The 21746-nt window shown below is 37.5% G+C and overlaps 1 protein-coding gene across 4 annotated transcripts in view; it reads right to left on the reverse strand.

Annotated features, from left to right (window-relative positions):
• Positions 1 to 6427: 6427 nt before the first annotated feature.
• Positions 6428 to 21746, reverse strand: part of LOC115620263 (rho GTPase-activating protein conundrum) — a 56461-nt gene continuing 41142 nt past the window's right edge. For all 4 annotated transcript variants that reach the window (XM_030513443.1, XM_030513452.1, XM_030513434.1 and 1 more), the window contains 8 exons: positions 11420 to 11873; positions 11265 to 11332; positions 9361 to 9531; positions 9193 to 9281; positions 8862 to 9128; positions 8219 to 8801; positions 7636 to 8154; positions 6428 to 7213 (listed from right to left, as the gene is read on the reverse strand). In XM_030513443.1, coding sequence (XP_030369303.1) covers positions 7013 to 7213; positions 7636 to 8154; positions 8219 to 8801; positions 8862 to 9128; positions 9193 to 9281; positions 9361 to 9531; positions 11265 to 11332; positions 11420 to 11558 — 2037 coding nt within the window. In that variant the 5' untranslated portion in view covers positions 11559 to 11873 and the 3' untranslated portion in view covers positions 6428 to 7012. The remainder of the gene's footprint in view (positions 7214 to 7635; positions 8155 to 8218; positions 8802 to 8861; positions 9129 to 9192; positions 9282 to 9360; positions 9532 to 11264; positions 11333 to 11419; positions 11874 to 21746) is intronic.

Genomic DNA, 21746 nt, shown 5'->3' on the forward strand with positions numbered 1-21746 from the left:
TACTTTATTTTATTTTGGTGGATTGGATTTGAATTTGTTATATTTGCCTTAATTTATAAGTATGTAGTAAACAGCTCGAAAACGTAAAAATGATTTGAAACGAGCCTTGTTGAAATACCATTAAAGTTTAGCATCTCTACATCTCTTCGAAGCAGATTGTGAGGTTTTCACTTCAATTCGTAGATAAATATCTCAGATATCCCATAAACTACAGAACTATTATTATTTTCGTCAGCAAGTTAAAGCAGCTCGGACTGGACTATATACATACACCTAAAAAATAAACCGTGTAAAAAAAGACATTGATCATATGTTATTTTAAATAGGGCTAAATGGAATGTCATATATCAAATTTTTATACCCTGTACCCGTAGGGTAAAAAGGGTATATTAGGTTTGTGCAAAGTATGTAACATGCAGAAGGAAGCATCTCCGACCCCATAAAGTATATATATTCTGAATCAGCATGACGAAAGAAATCGATCTAGACATGTCCGTCCGTCTGTCCGTCCGTCTGTCCGTCTGGATGAACGCAAGGATCTCAGAAACTATAAAAGCTAGAATAACCAAAGTTGGCATCCAGATTCTCCTAGGTCCGAGTAAGGACGAGTTTATTTTATTTTTTTTAATTTTCCCCCTTCCCGCGCTACAGAATTTCGTCAATAGTGTCCACATTTCAAATGCTACCTAAACCCAAGTTTGCACACAAAATTTATATATAATTGTCTATTGTTGTTCAAAATTTTCAATTCGGTCAATTCTAAGAAAAGTTATTAGCAAAACAAATTCTCGCCAGTACAACCCCCACAAACTGCAGCAACAAGTTCGCTCTTCTTCTTCCTCTTTTTGCTGCTGCTATGGGCGCATATAACTCAGTGACGGAAGTTTACCTGGGTACAGGGTATTACACTGTCGGGCTTGCTCGACTGTAGCGTTCTCTCTTGTTAATTTTCACATCGTGTAAAAAAAGACCGTATAAAAACAGAATTACGTGTAATCTTGCTTGCTACCACTTTCTATTTTTCTATTAAACAATTCAAGCATTTTTAGTTAACAAAAACAGCTTAAATACAATAATACATAATATGAATAATTGCGTGGGCAATATTACGTATCAATGATAATTTTTAATAAAACTAAATTTTAAGCAAAGCAGCATTATTCCATTATATTTTAAAATTAGTCGCGTTAAAAAAAAAAAAAACAAAAAAAATATCAAATAAAACTAAATCAAATTTGTAACTAAATTAAATTCAGCTGGATTAAATTAGAAATAATTATGTAATGACTAGCGTAATAACTTAAAAGTAGTCTAATACTTGTAACCCTAGGCTAATAAATAAATAAATATTCACTAACTGGAAACTTTAGCTGGTTTCGCTGTTTCTTACTTTTTTCCAGATGGCAGCTTCCGTTTTTTATCGAAACGAATTTATTTGCTATTTACTTTGGAACCAGGATTACATGTGAAATCAAGCTTAGCACTAAATATAGTGCTACCCAAGAGCTTTTTAACCAAAGGAAGAAGAGAAATGTGTTTTGCATTGCCTTTTTTCTACTTCAAAGGCATTAAATGTTATAAAGTTAGTTTCCAACAGTCAACGATGGATCGATCGAGCCCTGTCAGAATTATAAAGCAGACCCATTATCTGTTCCCAAATGGGTTCACTTCATGAGTAGACAGGATTAATGTTGCGTACAAAAGAGCTCTTCATCGAGTGAATTCGTTATGCAGCCGCTGGTACTGAAAGGAAGGCAGGAAGCTGAACGAATTGCGAAACGAGCCTCGGCCGAGAAGATCGCTCGAGGTGATCGATCCATTATCCAACGCTCATGAATTTATTTTCAGCGAGAGCGTGGCGAACAGTTTTCAGTGGAAAAACAGGCATTTAGGTATGTATGTATGTATGTATGTATATATATATGTATGTATGGGCGTCTGACTAGGTGGCTCAGAGAATCAACAGGTGTGCTGGCCACCCAGCAGAGAACCGCAAAATTGGTTTTCTATAGAGAAGAAATCAGCGAATGTCAAAGGAACAAGCGCGCTATTAAGTGTAGGTATTTATTTGTAGGGCATTACATTTTCTAAACCAAAAATACATACTCCTTTATAACTGAGTTCTTTAAAAACTCATTTCATCATCGTTTAAATAATAATGGTTATTCAAAATAAGAATGTCTCGTCGGTGATGCCGAGGTCATCATTTAGTTCAGTCAGATTGAGGTTTTGATGAAGAGTGTAAGCACAAACAATAAAAAAAAATTATATTTCTGGCCACAGATTTTATGATAGTTTTGCTCACAAGGTTAAATGTAAAATGCTGTTAAATGCGGCGCCTCTCCATAAATCAGAAATAATTTATAATGGCTCTGAAAATATTTTAACACGAGAACATTATTTTGGATTTGTATTAAATAAAGCTTCTATATACGCGTACCCCCATTGCACACTTTAAAAAATACACTGTCTTCATAAAATTGATCCGCTGATATGCTGTTCTCAGTTATACGTTTTTTTTTTTAAATTATTACTTAACATTTGATTGTTTTATCATATAGATATGACTTTTAACCAAATGCCTTTTAATCCAAGTCTAATATAATATTACCTTTTCTCCACTACCTGGCCACCAACTCCAGTGCACTGTAAAAACAGAGCTTACTACTTATTTCAACAATATTGAAAAAAATATTATACTCGATTGTAAAAACTGTTTAACAAGTTTATAATTTAAAAAACCATTAATTTATAAATATAAATATATAGAAATATATGTTTAAGCAAAATGGTTAATTGTGGGAAAAGAGTTTACTAGATTTTGAAAAAAAAAAACCAAAATGTAGAATATTTAAAAAAAAAGAAATAAAAAAATGATCTTATATTTGAAGCAAACACAAAAACGTAGGAAATAGATACATTTCTGAATTATAAGAAAAATTACAAAAAGTGAAGGAAATAAATTTTTAAAATTGCACTAAATTTTACTTTTTAGAACACCTCTTAAGGAATCATCAGATATTTTGAGGTACAATGGAAACAATTGAATTAAAAACCCGTTTGGGTATGGAAAGAATATAAAGTGTAGGAAATAGATACATTTCTAAATTATAAGAAAAATTAGGTTAAATGAAAGAAAGAAATTTTTAAAATTGCAGAAAATTTACTTTTTAAAACACCTCTTAAGGAAACATTTTAAGAAAAATTACGAGAATTGAAGGAAATAAATTTATAAATGTGCACTAAATTTTTTTTTTTTTTTTTTGGTAAGGAATCATCAGGATTTTAGGTAAACAATGGAAGCAATTGAATTAAAAATCCAGCAGAATATGAAGGAAAGAATTTCAATTGTAGGAAATGCATACATTTCTGAATTATAGGAAAAATTACGATGGAATTGAACTATTGAAACAATTTCAAACCCGTTTAAGGAAATACATACATTTCTGAATTATAAAAAAATTACGGTAAGTGGAGAAAATAAATGTTAATAATTTATAAATTTGCACTACATTTTACCCCTGAAGGAACCATCAAATAAGTGAAGGTAAACAATGGAAACAATTGAACTAAAAGTTCGTTTGAAGGAAAGAACAAAAAATGTCAGAAATACATATATTTATAAATTATATATAATTTATAAATTTGCACTACATTTTACCCCTGAAGGAATCATCGGATATTTGGAGGTAAACAATTTCGTACTTCCTGTAACTTTTTTGTGAGAGTACGAGTACAGTGTACTTTAGTATTGAACGGCATAAAAATATCGTTTCGATGTGTTTGGTTGACAAAGAAATAGGAAGAATCTAAATACACACTTACAGAAATCGCTGAGCAATGTTCGCCCTCCTTAGATTATGATACGCAATAAGTCTTTGAGGCAGAGAAGGCATGCATTGGCAGGCCGGACCGGACAGACATAGATCAAAGCAAACTGATGCAGATGGCTGGCGAAGACGCGGATTTATGGCGTTGACGAACGTCATAAAACGATCTGCAGCCGAAAATGAAAAATGCTGCGGCTGCTCGAATCAAATCAAAATAAAATAAACAAATAAATAAACAACGAAACTCGTTGCGCTCCAGTTACTGCCTGGCGGACAATCGGACACTTAGACAGACATATGGTAGACGGATAAATGGACAAGCGGGCGGATGGATGGATGGATGGACGGATGGACGGATGGGTCCACAAAGTGTTGCGTGGGCGGCGGCGGCAATTCAGCGCCACCGCAGAGGGAAGTCGTGAGTGAAGCGAGAGCTAATAAACAAAATTGACGAAATATTTCTTCAATGAGCGGTGACGGTGACCGCGTCGTGATCGTGGGACGAACAAACTATAGCTAAAGCTAATGCTGATGTTGATGCTGATGCTAATGCTTTTGTAAAAGAGACCGATGGCAGTACACATTGAAATTCTTTGGATACATGGACTTTAAGCTTTATTTTTAACTATGTATGCATTTAAGACGTACATGCGCATACTTATGCTAAGTACTGTTACCGCATTCGTGTGTATTAAAAACAATTTGTAGTTGCTATAAAGCCCGTCGACTAACTTGCCAGCAATGGGGAACCGATTGCGACGTTGGCTGCGCGGGGAGTTCATTCGGATGGGGTTTGGCTTACAATACATACATACATACATACATATATTTATAACTATTTGTTTGTTGTTGTAGTTTGTGTGTACATAAGTATGTGTGGGTTACTTTAAACTGCAAATTGTTATTGAAACTATGGTCAGACAGACAGATAATCATGTTTCTTCAAATAAAACCAACAAGAAGTCTAAAATACAACTTCTTTGTGATTTACTTGTAGTTTGCAGAGTTCTGGGCATATTATTTGCACATCTGACCATAGCTTTAGACATCGATATAACGCATATTGATTGAACTGTTGGAAGAATGTACGATTATGATGTTTACTTTTCTCATGATGAATATTTTGTGCGATTGCCGCTCATTGTCCACCCACTGCCTTATCCGATTTCTCTGCCGCATCGTCACCCAAACCACTGTCGTCGTACCAGTCGTAGCGCTGCCAGACCCGCGTCACCTTTGGCGGCTTAGCGTTAGCTGCATCCTCGGCGGCGGCCCTCATCCGCCACTGCCACAACCAATGCTAGTCGTAGAAGCCCTGACACTTGTAGCAGTCCTCACGGTTGCCTTCACTCCTGGAGCCGTTGGGGCCCTCGTTGTCACTACATCAGCAAAGCGTACAGGCGCAGCTGGCATTGTAGATGCCCGAAGTGGAGGCCACACTCTTCGAGCAGACCTGCTGTGCCTCCGGCGATTCAATTGCGATGGCAGCACCCGGAATTCCTGCATTCTTGCATATATTGTCTGCCAACCTGGAGGCATACACTTTGACCAATGCCAGGTGCTTCTCATGATCGACGCCCGAGGTGGTTATTTTCGCCTCTTCGTCACTCTCATCGCTGGTGTCGCAACGGGCGCGCTTCGACGGTGGTGGCTCCATGTTCAGCACTCTTCTTCTTCTCTGTATACGGAAACTGCAAATTCTCACTTGCTCCACCCCCCTTCGCACAAAAACTCTGCCCTGCAGCTAGCAACAACAAGTGGGCTGCACTGTTGCTGCACTTCGGGGTTCAAGGTTGAAGTTGCAAATGCTCAAGAAACGAAATCGGGGCTGTCTTAGCACTCCTCGTAAGCAATCACTACAAAAGGATTATAAAAATATTAAATCGGCATTTCCCAAATAAGCCGTTTGGTACCTTTCCGCAGAATTCTTAAGAATGTTGGGTTAAATTTTGGAAATGCCTCAAGCGAATGTCCTTTGCAAACAGTGCTTACCTACAACACTGGCAAAGCTTTCACAACTAGCTCGAAGTCCTGAAAAATGCCAAAGCGCTAGGACACGCAATCTGGGTTGCCAAGTAGTGCGCAGGCAGCCTAACGTTAAATCTGATCTCACATCAAGCCGCTCCACCTGTCAGAATTTCAATAAATATTTAATATTTTACATTGCCTTTTTAGAAACGACATTATTTGCTTATTTATGAAATAAATTATATATTTAATTCGAAACCACTATTTTCCGTTGAAAAATCGATAACGAATTGTAAAGTTTTCGCATAGCTGCCAGCTTTTGTCAGCATGCTAACGAACTTGTGTACACACTGACCAGTGCAGAGAAAACTTATCGATGACACGTTCAGGTTTGGTCGTGAGCGCTTTTTTCAAATGTGTGCTTGCAATTTATCATTAAAGTGAAAGCATTTACGAGTATGTTATCTAACAAATCGGCTTTGTAAAGTAAATCCAACACAGAAGCTTTTTGTAGGTCTTAACTAGATTTTATTAGATAATTAGAACTTTTTCAATTTAAGAAAATCATCCTTTTTCTCTTCAATTCAATTAATAGAATGTTTTTAAAAATGGAAACAATTGAAAACCAGTTTGGGTATGGATAGAATATGCTTTTTATTTTTTTGTAAATACAATTCATAACTTTTTGCATGCATCTTAGAAGTAATGTGTATATAATTATTTTAAATTAACCATAATTAAGTCAATTTTGTTGTTGTTGCTTCCTTGTGCCTACGTACACATGTGTGTGTGTGTTTTTTTTGTGCATGTTTTAATACGTTTCATGTGATATGACATTTAAAATCAAACTAGAGACTAAATTGTGACCAACTGATCTTGGTTGCTTCAACATTACAAATGAATATTGCTCTTCGTTATTCGTTTTGTTTCAAAAATATTGCAAACGGGCATAAACATAATATAAGTATATAACATTGAATGATTTTTTAAAAGCTACCAACCTAAGTTTACTTCTACAATGAAATTTTTTCTCATTTCTCATTAGATTTCAACTAAAGCTCTTCGAAATTTTGTATTTTGTTCCAACTCGACTACAGGCTAATTATTTTCGGTAAATAGACGACGATACAAACTTAAAAGTATAAATTCTATAAATTGTTAAAGACACCAAGAAGAAATAGAAGCCGAAGCCACGACTCTAGAGCCGTACTGCCTCAGACGACGAGACGATGCACATGACTTGGATTGATGGACTGTTGGCGAGAAACGATTCCGCCATTGCCGCCGTTGCCGCTCCCGCTTGTGTTGCGGGCGGCACTGCTATGGCTGGGACTCTCGATGACAATAATGCTGGGAGCGACCGCATGCAGCAGCGATGTGGTGGCCTTGACACGCCTATGTTGCCCCCGTTTGCCCTGCAATGGAAACAATTTTAGGAGAAAAAAATAAATATTAATAGCGATTTTATATTATTTGATTAAGATAACAATTTCAAATGCTTAATTTTAATAACATTTCAAAGAAAATGTTATAGAAATGTGTTTTTTCTAGGCAGGCATGAAATGTGAAATGAGAACAGAAATCAGTTATAAAGTATCAAAAGAATCAAAAAAATAAAACAAACTCGTATAGCGTACACACATAAGGCATCTTTGTGCAAAATTTGGTGTCTCTATCTCTTATAGTCTCTGAGATCCAGACGGACAGACAGACAGACAGACATATATCGACATTGTGGGGTCTGCCACGCTTCCTTTTGCCTGTTACATTTTTCAGCTCCCGCAAACCTAATATACTCTTGTACATTTCATGTACAGAGCAGAGTATAAAAACGTACCTGTCTTGCTTTATTGGAGCGCGACTCCTCGATCAAATGATTGGGCACCTGGAAGAGTCCTTCACCGCGCGTGATAAGCACATTGGTGAGACGGCAGCATTGCGCCGCCATCTTCACCTGCTCCTCAATACTGTTCTTATCTGTGGGATGTATGTAGCGTGGCGGGAAAAATGAGGGCGCAATAATCGTGGCCACATTGTGAAGATTCATTTTGTTGGTGTCCTTCAAATCAATCACATGGTTGAGGAAACGCAGCAGCGATCGCAATGTGTTTCGGTTCTCATGCGGCAGCATCTGGCAGACAATGGCCAATGCTCGCACTTGGTCAGTGGGCGGGAGTGTGTGACACTGATAGAAGAGCTGGATGAGCTCGTTGGTGAGCAGCGGTTGCGGCAGTTCCCGGAGCCAGCGCTTCAGCAGCGCGCTCAGCTCATGGACGCTCGCATTGCTCAGCAGCTGTGCGAATTTTTTTGGCTTTTGATAGAAACTCGACTCTAATTCGTTGTAGAGTAATTCAGTCTGCAAATAAATAGCAAAGAAGTTATATACAATCCTCAGAATCGACTGAATCTTTAAACCACACCTTTTGTTTGTGTCCAGCGACACGTAATATGCCCTCCTCCTTGGCGCCGCGCTTCGTCAACTCGTCAAGCAGACCCTCCAGAAAACGTGGCACTAGCGTTGAGTCCTTGCCGGTAAGCTGCTGATCCCGACGTATGAGCGCATTCAACGATACCCCAAAGAGATTTCCCTCCTCCTTGCGACGTCGCTTGAATGGTTTTCTCTTGTCCAAGGACACCTGATTGCGATCAAAGACGGTGGCCAGCTCCAGCCAGAAGATGGTCTGCAACCGCTTCAAGTCTATCTCGTTAATCGTATCGATGTCGGAGCAGTATTCCAACGACATATCACTGCTATCCACCGTATCCACGCCATCCTGACTAGATGTCTCCCGAACCATGCTCTCAAAGCTGATGCCGTCCCGTGACGACGGCGAGTTCTGCACACTTTGCGGCGGCGTATCCAGTTGCATTTTGTTCAAAATCTTCTCCGGCGAGGACGACGACGAAATGCGTGCTGTGTTGGACAGACATTCGTCGCTGGAATCGCCCGACGAGGTATTGTTATCGCTCTGTGAATCCTGCATAAGTTGGCCGCGTGCTCGTCTAAATCATAAAAATGATTGGATTATAATTTGAAGTTACTCCAGCAATGGGAAAACTTACCCAACCGAGCAAGATGGATCTGATCCCGACCGATTTCGGGGTATGTGTATGGTTCCGATGCGCGAGAAGCCCAGCAGCTCGATTCCCTCGGCCGAGTACAGCGGTATGTCGCAGCGAACGTGCGAGCCGCGGAATATATCCGTAGATCCCTTTTGTGGGGCGCTGGGTGTGCGACGCAGTTTCTGTTTGAGATGCTTTCCCAGCGAAGGATGGACACTGGCGTTTTCATTGCCAGCACCATGATCAAATATGCTTACAAAGCTCGGACTGGCAAAGAGAAAGTAATATAGATTAGATAATGCAAGCAACTCTAATGGTGACTTTGACTTACATGGAGGGATTCCCCCAGACCTCATCGCCATGTATAGAGTCCAAAGAGTCGGGTGTGGCGCTTCGCGACCTTGTGCCCGTGCTCGATTCCTGCAACAACAACACAAATGTTTGAATATCACAATAATACTTGTACTGAGCTACGCAGCCAGCAAAGCTTCATACTCACATCGAAATCCCGGAAGACATCGCGAATGTCCGGCTTACGCTTGGAACGGTTCTTTGTGCGTCCACGTACCGTTTGATTAAGTGCCCGAACACGCTGCTTAATCGCCTCCGCGTGTGGCTTCGATAGTGTAGCCAGTATGGGTTCGAGCTCTGTGGTCCTTAATTCAAAACCCTAAAAGGAATAAGATCATTTCGATTAGATAAGATTCGATTAATTGCAAGTAATATAAAAGATGGAGTAGCCTCACTTCCTCATCCATGGGAGCTATTGACGCGAGCCTCAAAATACTGTCTATGGTTAGGTAAATGCTCGTCGCACTCATGGTACTGGTGGAAGCATAATATATACTAGATAGAGTCCTAATCCGTTTCTTCCGGAATGCAAAAACGCTGACTGACTTCTCGCTACCAACTGCCGGAATGGAATGGCTAATGCGACAAAGCTTCGCCTATATAATGGCGAGTACGTAAATATGTTTCTACAATCCCAGTACATAAGTATAGGCACTTTAAAATGCACATGTACTATGTACATGCATACCTACATACATATACTTGCATATACATATGTATGTATGTACGGGTACAGTATGTGCTATGCGAGTTTGTTTGTTTGTAGGCATGCCTGGCATAAACAAGGCTGCATTCTGGGGTGTCGGATTCGAATAAACGCCATATCGCATGCCCGTACGAGGAGGTTTTTCGCTTACCCGGCAACAGACTTTGTTTATTTTTAGATACTGTGCTGTAAACGGTTTTGCCCACAACACCCGGGAATTTCCACACACGCCAACACACGTGTTGAAGTGCCGGGAAGGGCATTTCTAGGTACAAGGAGTCCTCAGCTATCAGGCCAGATAAGCGAGTCAGTAAGTGGAATTTGCATTAAACGGCTTACTCTTCTAAGTTTCCTAATTATAGGTATTACACCTTGACGTTCTGTGTAATCCCGAAAAATATTAGCCCACGGGTGTTTGTGTGAATCATTTATAGATGTATGGAAAACATATGTTGCCGTAATCGTAAATGTTTATGACTGCTAACATTTTCTTCAAATGGAATGGAAATTGAAAATTGTTCAAAACTAACTTCGGCTTTGGTATTCTAAGCCATGGATTATGAAAATATTAATTATTTTAAAAGTCACAAATACAAGTACATAAATATATTTGTATTCTAAGCCATCGATTATGAAAATATTAATTGTTTCAAAAATCACAAATACGTAAATATTTTTGCATTCTAAATCGTGGATTATGAAAATATTAATTACATATTTCAAAAATCACAAATACGTAAATATACTTGTATTCCAAGTCATGGATTAATTATTTCAAAATTCACAAATGCTTACAAATCTTTGTATTTATATGTATTTGATTTGTTTGTTACATCAACACCAGCAGATGCGAGCTTTTCAAAATGTGTGTTGTAGAATTAACATTTTTTAAACAAAATCAAAGAGCATCAGCCGTAAAAAATAATATTGATTGATTTTGTTTTTATCTAAAGAAATATATTTATATAGATCTACCCGTAAAAAGATCTTCATATGATACTTTCAGTTTATTTCATCCATATCGTCTTTCTTATTACAGCTCTTGAAAAACGCCTATAAGCATTTTTGAAACGATCCCGTTGCGGCTGAAGTTTTTTTCTCGAGTTACATATGTTTGGGCCGATTTCTCGATTTTCCAAAAAGATCAGCAGTTGTCAATATTTTAAGCTACTAAGCTGAATTTTAAATATTAATCAATCTCATGAAAGTTAACAAGTTAGTTAAGTTCTATACATTTTATCGGAACTAGTTTTTTTTTAAAACATGAAAACATGTAACCCTTTTCAAATTCTAGGCTTCTTTCGTGATGTACACTTTGAATTGCTTATTTATTTAAAGAAACAAACCTGCTCGAATGGCTTCGTCAATTGTGGAAATCCAGCGGCAATGAGCCATTCCGCCTCCATCTCACCATCTATATATAAACATAAATGGTAATAAAAACAATTGGTGGTTTGAGTCACATCACTAATTTAATTCTCGTCCAGTGACGGCGACTCACCTTCGTAATGGGTTTCTGGCTCGTTGCTGGGCGAATTAGTTTGCAGCAAATACTCATTGAGGAATTCCGTGTAGTCCTGATCCGAGGAGTTATCCAGGGAGGTATTACTGCTCATCTTGTTGCTGTTCTTGCTGTTCATGTTGCTGTTATGTTTGTGTGTGTGTATGTGTGTGTGTGTATGTTTTTGGAAATAAAGAATATGGCAATTTGTTGCTTGATCACGAGTTGTTGTCCAGTTGGGCACAGTAGGGACTGAGGGGTTTTACGTTTAAGTTTGGAGCAATATTCTGAGCTCTTTCGCAGTGATCTGTGTAATTGTGATCTGTTTGTGACACGTTACGTTGACAGCACTAACATGTTGGCTGCTTGGCCGCTCGGTGATGTTACCTCGCCCGCAATTGCGTGTGTCGCGTTGCTGTTGCGTTTCCTGACTGCGCAACACTGTGCGGCATGGCTGCAAGAAGAGGCAGAGAAATGCATTGAGAAATTGTAGAAAACAAAAATTAACAACGAGTATTTATGATGGCTTTATGTACATACATACATACATATGTACATATTGGGCTCTTTTGTAACTTAATACCTAATGCCTGCCTTTCGTCGTTATGCAATGCAGATGTCGCCTTGACTGGTTGGAAGGGGAGGGCGGAAAACACTAAAGCAGGAGTTTTGTCAAAAAATTGACTTGCTACTGTTGGGTCGGCTGTAGAGCTGGGTGCGTGACACAAATTGCCGTCACGAATGCGTGCTTTTTTAAGCTCACGAATTTTTTTCTAGCTTGAATTTGAAAAACTTAATAAAAACCGTTAAAGAATCAGAATTTCAGTATATTTTCTGGCCTTTTTTAAACATGTATTTATTTTAAAATATATTGTAGAGAGCTCTTTAGTTATTATAAGTTTCGAATATAAACAGAAACCTCTTTATATAAATAGTTATCTCAAATTAACCAAAAAATGTATTTCTTCAAACATAGTCGATCCAGTGTTTTGTATTTTTTGTTGAATAATTTTTTGTAATATTTTTTAATTCTTTATATTTATTTATTGGTCTAATCAATTACTAGCTTTTTGTTTTAAAAATGTATTTATTTTAAAATATATATTATAGAAAGCTCCATAGTTATTATAGGTTTCGAATATAAACAGAAACTTTTGATTCGCAAATTAACTAAATTATGTAATTTTTAACTATTTTTGATGTAGCAGTTAACTAAATTTTGTATTTCTTTAAACATTTTTGATCTATTTTTTTTTTTCATTAATTTCTTGCAATCCTTTTTAATTATTTATATTTATTTATTGGTCTAGTCAATTGATATAAGAAAGTTCTTTGCTAGCTTTTTGTTTTAAAAATGTATTTATTTTAAAATATATATTGTAGAAAGCTTTTTAGTTCTTATAGGTTTAGAATATAAACAGAAACCTTTTCTTTATTTATATAAATAGTTAGCTGATTCTTAAAATAACTCAAAATTGTATTTTTTTAAATATAGTCGATCCAGTGTTTTGCATTTTATGTCCAATAATTTCTTGTAATTCTTTATATTTATTCATTGGTCTAATTAATGGATATAAGAAAGCTCTTTGTTCGCTATTTGTTTGTAAATTTTTGTGTTTTCGTGAATTATACTAAAGATGTCTTAAAGAATTTCATGTGATTCCGCCAAACGTCACGAAATTCGCGGCATTTTGTCTTTTTTCACGAACACGCACGCAATCACGCACAGCTGTGGCTTGTAGCGCTGCATCCCGGTTTTTGATTGTGCTTGGCTTTCTGATTCACTCTCGCTCAATCATTCACTTTAAGATACATATCTATATACTACTTACATATATACTGCATGTATAGTATGTACATATGTGTACACTTAGAGAAAGAGAGAGAGACACGCAATGATTGCAATTAGTCTTTTTCATTTGCCAGTTTTTCTTCTTCCAATAATATGAAATTAAGTAACAAGCTAATGCAATGCAATTGCAACCAATTGCAGCGAGATTGCTTGATTTCGGCTTACTTTTGTTATTGTTGTTGTTGCTGCTGCCATTATGTCTAATTGTCTTGCTTTGTGGTCAGCCTCGATTCGAGTATGTACGTACTTGTATGTATGTATGTGTATGTACGAGTACGGTCAATACACCTTTCGTTTCGATAGCAACGACAAATTGTTAATTGATTTTGCCATTCAATCAAAAATACAACAAAAAAAAAACGTAATTTGTTTACTTTTCGGTCATTATTGTGTTTTTGTATTGGCGCATAAACAAAGAGTTTTATAATGTTTTCTACGGCTTAATTCATTAATTGAATTTCTAATCGAAAAAAAAATTTGGTAGCAGATCCAATCGATAGGCTTACCGGGCTTTTCTTTTGCTGGCACATACAAACATACTCATACATATGTACATTTGTACATATATATAAACGCAGAGTGCTAGCAAATCGTTCAGCATAAATTTGAAACAGTTGAATGCAATTAAATAAACCAAAAGCAATAATAATGAAACTTAATTGCTGCATTTCAAGTCTAACCGCTGCTAATTATTGCCAGAAGCAGCAGCAACAACAACAACAGCAAGCGAACAGTCCAAAATGAAACCAAACAAAATTAATTGAACAAATCCAATTGAAAATTGTTAAGCACTGGCAACACGCGACGCACTCACCAACACAGATGTTGACGACGGCGATGGCGACACATGTTGCTATTGCTCGATACACACAGGCGCAACAATTAAAGCAACACCAACAACATCAGCAACAAGCTGCCAGCCAGCCAGCAAAGCTCCAGCGATCGCTCTTGATGCGATTACCCAATAATATGGTGTGTGCGTGTGTGCGTGTGCACTCACACATGTGCGTTTTGTCATTTAAATAGCATTTTATTCGTTAACTGACAAAAAACAGAAGGAAAAATAATAAACATGGCTGTCAATTGCAGCTTATGCCGCTCAAACCATCTGACTTGCTAGCCAGCCAGCCAGCCAGCCAACCAGGCAGGCAGCCAGCTTGTTGCGTGTCTATTAGCCTCTGCAATTTGGCCATTATGCGAGCTGCTTCTGCTGCCACTATTGCTGCAGTTGCTGCTGCTGATGTTGCTGCTGTCATATGTGACATTTTATAATGCTCCAGCGCACTCTTCGTCACTCATTTCACTGTTTGTGCGCATGCGGCTCTGAAAGTGAAAGCCAACAACTGCCAACAGCCAATAGTTCGCGAGACGGCTAGTTAGGTAGTTTGTTTGACAGACAGTGAAGAAGCCGCTGGCTGACTACACATACTCGCACTATTCGAATGCCACTGAACTATTAATGAGCTCAACCGTTGCTATTGCCAATGCTTTGTCCTATAAACAACACCACAAATTAACGATTGAAAAGGCCACAGCTCTAGTTATTACTAAAGACTCTCATGTTCAAAATCAGCTCAGAGAACATGTAAAGAAAGAGTTATTTTGGATAAATTTTTAATTTGTTTTTATTTTTAACTTTCTACGTTTTGTGGCAAAAAAAAGAAGGTACTAGTCAATTTTTTAACATCTACAAGTATCTACTCTACTAAGGTTGATTGGTTAAGAGTTAGTTTATGGTTACAAAAATTGATTCTACTTAAATGAAACTATCTTTGTTTTAACTAATATATCTCTACAACGATGTACTTGTGAATCTACCAAGAATTAATTAATTATTAATTTGTAATTAAATAAAAAATAATAATAATAAAATAATGTTGCATTGCAATTGTACAAACATGAATTATCCTCTAAATGAATGTAATGAAATTGTTAATTAAAATTAATTCATTTAAGAGTGCTAATTTTGAATCAGCTTTCGATTTATTTTCCTTTTACAAATTATGTGCCCGCATTTCCCGATTCGATATGGTCCCCTGGAAAAGTGTAAATATTCACGAATTTTAGTTCGAAAAGTTCTTTTCAATCATTTTTAATGTACTATATTCAATTGATTGAAGTATTCATGAAAATTAAATACGAACAAATGAAAATGGTTGATTGATTATTTGTTTATATTTATTTTAAAAATATAAACTAACAGAATTAAGGTCTCATTGGGTCTTCAGTTAACTCTCTTAATTATAGTTTTTGCTTGAAATTTCAAAAATTCTTATTTCATAGAATTTATTTGCAATTTGAAGGCAAAACTTGTTCTTCTTACACAATCATACAATTATATCATATACATAGCTTTTGTTGCTTGGTGTAATAAGCGGCAATTCAGCACACTTTTGGAAGCTATTGTGGCAAATAATCACATTTAACGGCAGCCAAACAGGAAGCAGAGGTATTGATATAGTTGTCTATTAGTAACGCACTAAATAACGAGGAAACAATCTAAAGCGTTTCAAGTTTTGATCTGTTTTTTTGGCAATCCACGCCCACATAATGCAGAAGCGAACTCAGAAGTCTTGTGGTCTGAAGCCAACCGCTGCCAATAAAAAGTTTCCACACATATGTATGTACTTATGTTTATAATTAATTTTGCATTACAATGCATTTAGCAAATTGTAATGAGTAGCACTTAAAACCAAATTAGTTTCAAGTGGCAGGTGCTGCTCGGAAAGCCGCTTTTAAAGCACACACGTTTCATAATTTTGTGCAACGGCTGTGTCAAGAGTGCAAGTGAAACTGTTGCCGCATTTCGATGGCGGCTAATTACGCGCACAGCAGCAGCAACAACAATGACAACAACAACGAGAGCAACAAAAGCAACTTAGCGACAACATTTGTTGTCAAAGCTCATTAGATGCGCAGCGAGATGTGTGAGTGTACTATATATATGGGCTCGTATATGTGATTTTGTTTTGCCAACAATTGTCTCAGATGGCCCTAAACAAGCGAGCACAACAAAGCGAACGAAAGATGGATGGATGGATGGATGGATGGATGGTTGGGTGACGAAGAAAGAAAGAGTTACCACATATGTATGTATGTGTGTGTGCATGCACACATATGCATGTGTGTTTGGGACCCAAGCGCCGCACAGTCGAAAAAGAAAGTGTAGATAATAATCATAAACAATCACAACAATGAAGTCTGTTGTGACCCCAGCGATCTGTCATTCGTCGAGGTGCAATGACAGTACTCGCAAGTAGTTGCCATTCTGATATCAGTCGGGCCAATGCATCTTGGGAGAAAACAGAAAGAGCAGCGATGCATAAAATGCACCTCCTAACGCCCAACTCCCCCATCTTAAGAGTTTTTTATACCCTGTACCCGTAGGGTAAAAAGGGTATATTAGGTTTGTGCAAAGTATGTAACAGTCAGAAGGAAGCATCTCCGTCCCCATAAAGTATATATATTCTTGGTCAGCATGACGAGAGAAATCGATCTAGACATGTCCGTCCGTCTGTCCGTCTGTTCGTCTGGATGAACGCAAGGATCTCAGAAACTATAAAAGCTAGAATAACCAAAGTTGGCATCCAGATTCTCCTAGGTCCGAGAAAGGACGAGTTTATTTAATTTTTTTTATTTTCCCCCCCTTCGCCCGCTACAGAATTTCGTCAATAGCGTCCACATTTCAAATGCTACCTAAACCAAACTTTGCACACATAATTTATATATAATTGTCTACTGTTGTTCAATTTATTCAATTCGGTCAATTCTAAGAAAAGTTATTAGTACAACCCCCCCAAACTGCAGCAACAAGTTCGCTCTTCTTCTTCCTCTTTTTGCTGCTGTGACGGAAGTTTACCTGGGTACAGGGTATTACACTGTCGGGCTTGCTCGACTGTAGCTTTCTCTCTTGTTCTAACTACATAAATACATTTTAGTAGCACACATAAGTAAGTTCCACAAAGAACAGGCATACATTTAGTAAGTATATCCATTTATAAATAGCATTAAAATTCATACAATAAGCTCTTTTCAGCCTCTTTTAGTAGTACTTGTGTTTACTTAAAAACAAATACTATTACAAATTTGATATAGGTTAGAAAAAGCAAAAGCTTTTAAGATCTTTTTACCCATTAGTACTAGTGTTTCTATAAAAACAACTACTATTAAAAATTCGATAATGCTTAGAAAAATCAAAAGCCTTAAGATATATCGCCAAATGAAGCCAGGCCAGTCCACCTTAGTCATGCTTAACTTCTAGTGTTCGGTCAAAAAATGAATATTATTGGGAAATATTTAAATGAATATTCAATTTCAAATTCTTTGTATTCAGAAGAAAGTTTTTTTGTTGTTGTTAAAAATGTTTTATAAATAACTTAACGAAAGTCAGTAATGGCCATAATATGGCTATTAGCTTAGGATAGATATATAGTATATCATAGCTTTTAAAAATCTTTTGTTTAGTGAAATATTCTAACAAATTCTCTTAATTTAAAAAAAAAAAAAAATGTTAAATCATAATCACACTAACAACTTTTGAACTTCATAGTTTAATGCAATTTCAAAATCTGATCTGTGAGTTGGTAAGAGTTGGTATTAATATTCCCTTAAAAGTCAGAAAATGTTACCATCGAATTCGATTTTGTATTAAAGAAGGTATGTAATAATCTATCATATCATAATCTAATAAGACTTCTCTTATGACAAAAAGTCTTTATGGTAAGTTTCTGCTTAAAAGAATTCGTATATTAATTCGTCAATCTAACCTAGCCTAGCCCCTTTCTGAGTATTACGTACATTTGTAAATGCCTTCATAAGACCCCTCGCCCTTAGCTTATAAAAATGGAACTTAAACTAGACACACTTCTTTGAAGGAAGTTACTTTTAAAAGTATAAGTTTTAGTTGAATTCGCATTCCGCCGTATCGTAATTATAACACCACTTCAACATACATTTTTTTCAATTTGCAAGAGATTCTTGAAATAGTGTACGATTTAGTCTGTGCGGCATTTCTCTTACATTTCCCACAATTTCACTTGTTCTGCAAAGAGAAACATAAACTGTTGTTCCCAGCCAACAGTGAGAAAACAATGAACGCTGACACTTGTCACAGATTCTATTGAGATATTTGCATTTATTAATTAGTGGTGTCAGCAACTGCCGCATTTTCGCGATATTTTCATCTAGTATTTGCCCAACACTTTCTCGTTTCGTTGGCGTTTTCGCTCATTAGCCGCGTGCGCGCCTGTAATGAGAAAACTTTTGCCAGCAATTTGTTGTCATTTAGTTATTTCTGTTGCATGTTGCTTGCATCGTAAGTTTTGACAAATTGTTAAAAAAGAAAGAAAAAACAAATTTAAATTGTGTTTTCCTATTTTCAGTTCTGTTGCTAATTACTCAAGCGCACTGAAGCAATTCGAAACTTTCGCTAAGGCGCTTTCAGCTGTGATAATTGCAGCTGGCAACTAAATGTTTGCTACCTCTTTGGTTTAGAGTGGAATGTTTTGTTTTCCTCAAAATCGAATGCGTCACATTGTTAACAAAGTTATTTTCAAGGGGGCTATAACCATTTGCCTTTCAAATAGTTAGCATATAAATGAATTGGTCGCTGTTAAAGACCACACGAAGTTCACCTTTTTAGTTGCTGGTCTATTGTTAATTTGTTTTATTTACTAAGTCTGATTGTCTATATCTATAGCTATAGCTATAGAAATAAAGGTGTTGGCGCATTAGTCACTCAAAGGCATACACACACACACACTCAAACACACACATATGTACCTTCTATAAAAAATGATGTATAAGACATTTGTCAAAGCAGAAGCAATCAATGGACGGTTTTATGGCCTTTACATGTTTCTTCTTTCTTCTCTTTTTGTCAGATAATACAAATATCTGACTTGCAAGAACCGAGTGGTAGATGTAAGCGGCGCAAAACATTTATAGTCCATTTGCATGGGCTTGTGAGTTACATATTCAAGACAGAAACAGCAACAGAAACAGAAACAACAATATCAAAAACAAAAACAAGATGTATAATAAAACATAAAAATTGTTATTGTCCGTCTCTGGTGCGGGCAGACAGACAGACAGACAGACAGACAGACAGACAGACACTAACATTAACATTAACACACTTCTGGTGACATGTCGTGGGCCTGGCAATTGAGGCCTCCCCTGACACTGACATCAGTGGCCCGGCATTGACATCGACAATGCTTCCAAGCCACACCCCGAGCACGCGCCCGTACCGTAGCTGGGCTAACCTGTTGGCTAAATGTCTCTGCTCTGCTTTGCTCTGTGAACGACAAAAGCCCAGTAACCCAGTTGAGCCGCCAGCGGGCTCTTTGCACACTTTCACGCCCGATTGCCGTCGCCGTCGGCCGCCGGCCGCTATCGAATGCACTAAATCGCGTTTATGACCAGCACTGAGCCAACGATTGTGCACAGATTCTTCTGTATATAGTAAGTATATGAAATGTAAATTTTCTTTGGCCCAGAAGTGCGCCCGCACGCCTACAATTAGCTGGCTTCTAATTTTTCAATAACTGCAGGCAGTAGGCCTGCCTGCTCCACGTGTCGCCTGCTGAACTGAGCTGGGCTGGGCTGGGCCGGGTCGGATCGGGTCGGGACGGATAGGCGCTGCATTCCTCTGGCACGTCTCGCAGCTGAGATCAAAGCGCCTGCCGCTCTGCTGGACAGGTTCTGAGTGCTTTTCATTCAGCAGCAGCCTCAGCTTCAGTCACAGCCTCAGTCGCAGTCGCAACCGCTGCGCCTTAATCATCATTTTTCGATTTAACGCAAAGTCATTAACATACCGCGACGCATTCTTTGGCCAGCGAGAAATTCTATAACAGATTCATGTTCAAATTAATTTTGATTCCCCCCTTTTCTCTCCAAAATGTAAATTAACGACCCCGCACAGTCATGGGTATTTCTAAAGAGCTTATGCAGGCAATTAATCGCAGCATTATTAGAAATTATAAGGCCATTTTCTAAACATATAAATAGTATGATGATGGCCCCAGTATGGGTGCAACATTTTCTCATTTCGAGTTTTGTCTCACGCGAATGAAACCCGAAGCCAATTGAATCGAATTTGAAATTCAAATTGATTTTTGCATATTATTGGCAAACAATATCATTAATATTTTGTGTCTGTAACCGCCTCGAGCGAATTTCGAACAAATCGGGCAAAGAGATACATATGTCTACACCTACTATTAGATAAAGCCATGTGTACGTATCGTGCGACTGACTTCACAACCTCATCCAAGGTCTGTTATTAACTACTTATTAACTTGCAACTGCCACCGATTTTGCGTTTGAGCCATAAATCATTGCCAAAAACTGGGACTGGCAAAGACGCCAACCAGACTAATGCCAGACTAGTGCATGCGACAAATACACTCAAAGAAATGTGTTTCATAGATTTTAAATAGACCTTCATTTTTAAAGAAATACATTAAGTATACATATTTAATTTCACAAAATTGTTAACAGGCAAAAAATCATATCAAATGGATTTGTCAAATTTTTGGAGCGAAATCTTTTGTGTTGATTAAGAGACGAAATTTCTAAAAGTGTGCCCTAAAACCCAGAAACGATGATTCGTTCCCAAACGAATGATTGATTTGTAAGCACTCTTTGGCACCGAGAATTATAAATTACATTTAGTTATTCAGCACAGCTTTAGAAGCATGTCTTATAAATGTTTTAGGCTTTAGGCAAATTTCTGTAGTTGTAAGAAAATACATTTCTCTCTTTTAAAACAATTGTTTTGCTTTTAAAAAGAATACATAAGATTACTGAGTATTGTAAGCTATATTCAAACTATTGCAATGGTATAATGTTATACATTTATGTATATTTATATTTCACTTCTTTTTTAGAGTGTAGTATACATTATAGGTGCATCGTGAATGATTTGAAACTCTCACTCTATTGTCTGGGCCCGTGGGATTTTTGATTAGTGAAAATAACCTTAACCCAGAAAGAGGCCGGCGCCGCCCGCCAGTTGGGATCATTTTTCAAGCTGATCTCTTCCCCTCTGCCGTGACTCAGCCATATTGATTAGGGCCATAATCGTATGTGTGCAGTAGAAGCCAAATATATTTAATGGCGTACCAGTTGTGCTCATTTGACCGCAAATCAAAGAAACTGGCCAAGGGGTGCAGTCATTTACACCAATTAAGAGCTCTGGGCCAAAACTAGATCGTACATTCAGCAGGTGGAGTTGGAGTTGGAATTGGAATTGGAGGTGGAGCGTACAAGTATGTGGCGAGTAGTTCAAGGCGGCGTTCGTTCTTGCAGGAAATGACCAAACAAAAACAATAAAAACGCCATTACAAAGAGACTTTCAAAATGTTGAGTTTTCAATCTTCTAAAGGTTCAGCCGACAAGTGGGAGAATTGAGGGAATTGCGACGCCATTCTACATACAAGTATAGAGTCTGTCTGCACCCACCAGTGACCT

This window comes from Scaptodrosophila lebanonensis, unplaced genomic scaffold (genome assembly GCF_003285725.1).
Source record: "Scaptodrosophila lebanonensis strain 11010-0011.00,11010-0021.00 unplaced genomic scaffold, SlebRS2 tig00000001-arrow-pilon, whole genome shotgun sequence".
In the NCBI taxonomy this organism is placed as follows: Eukaryota; Metazoa; Arthropoda; class Insecta; order Diptera; family Drosophilidae; genus Scaptodrosophila; species Scaptodrosophila lebanonensis.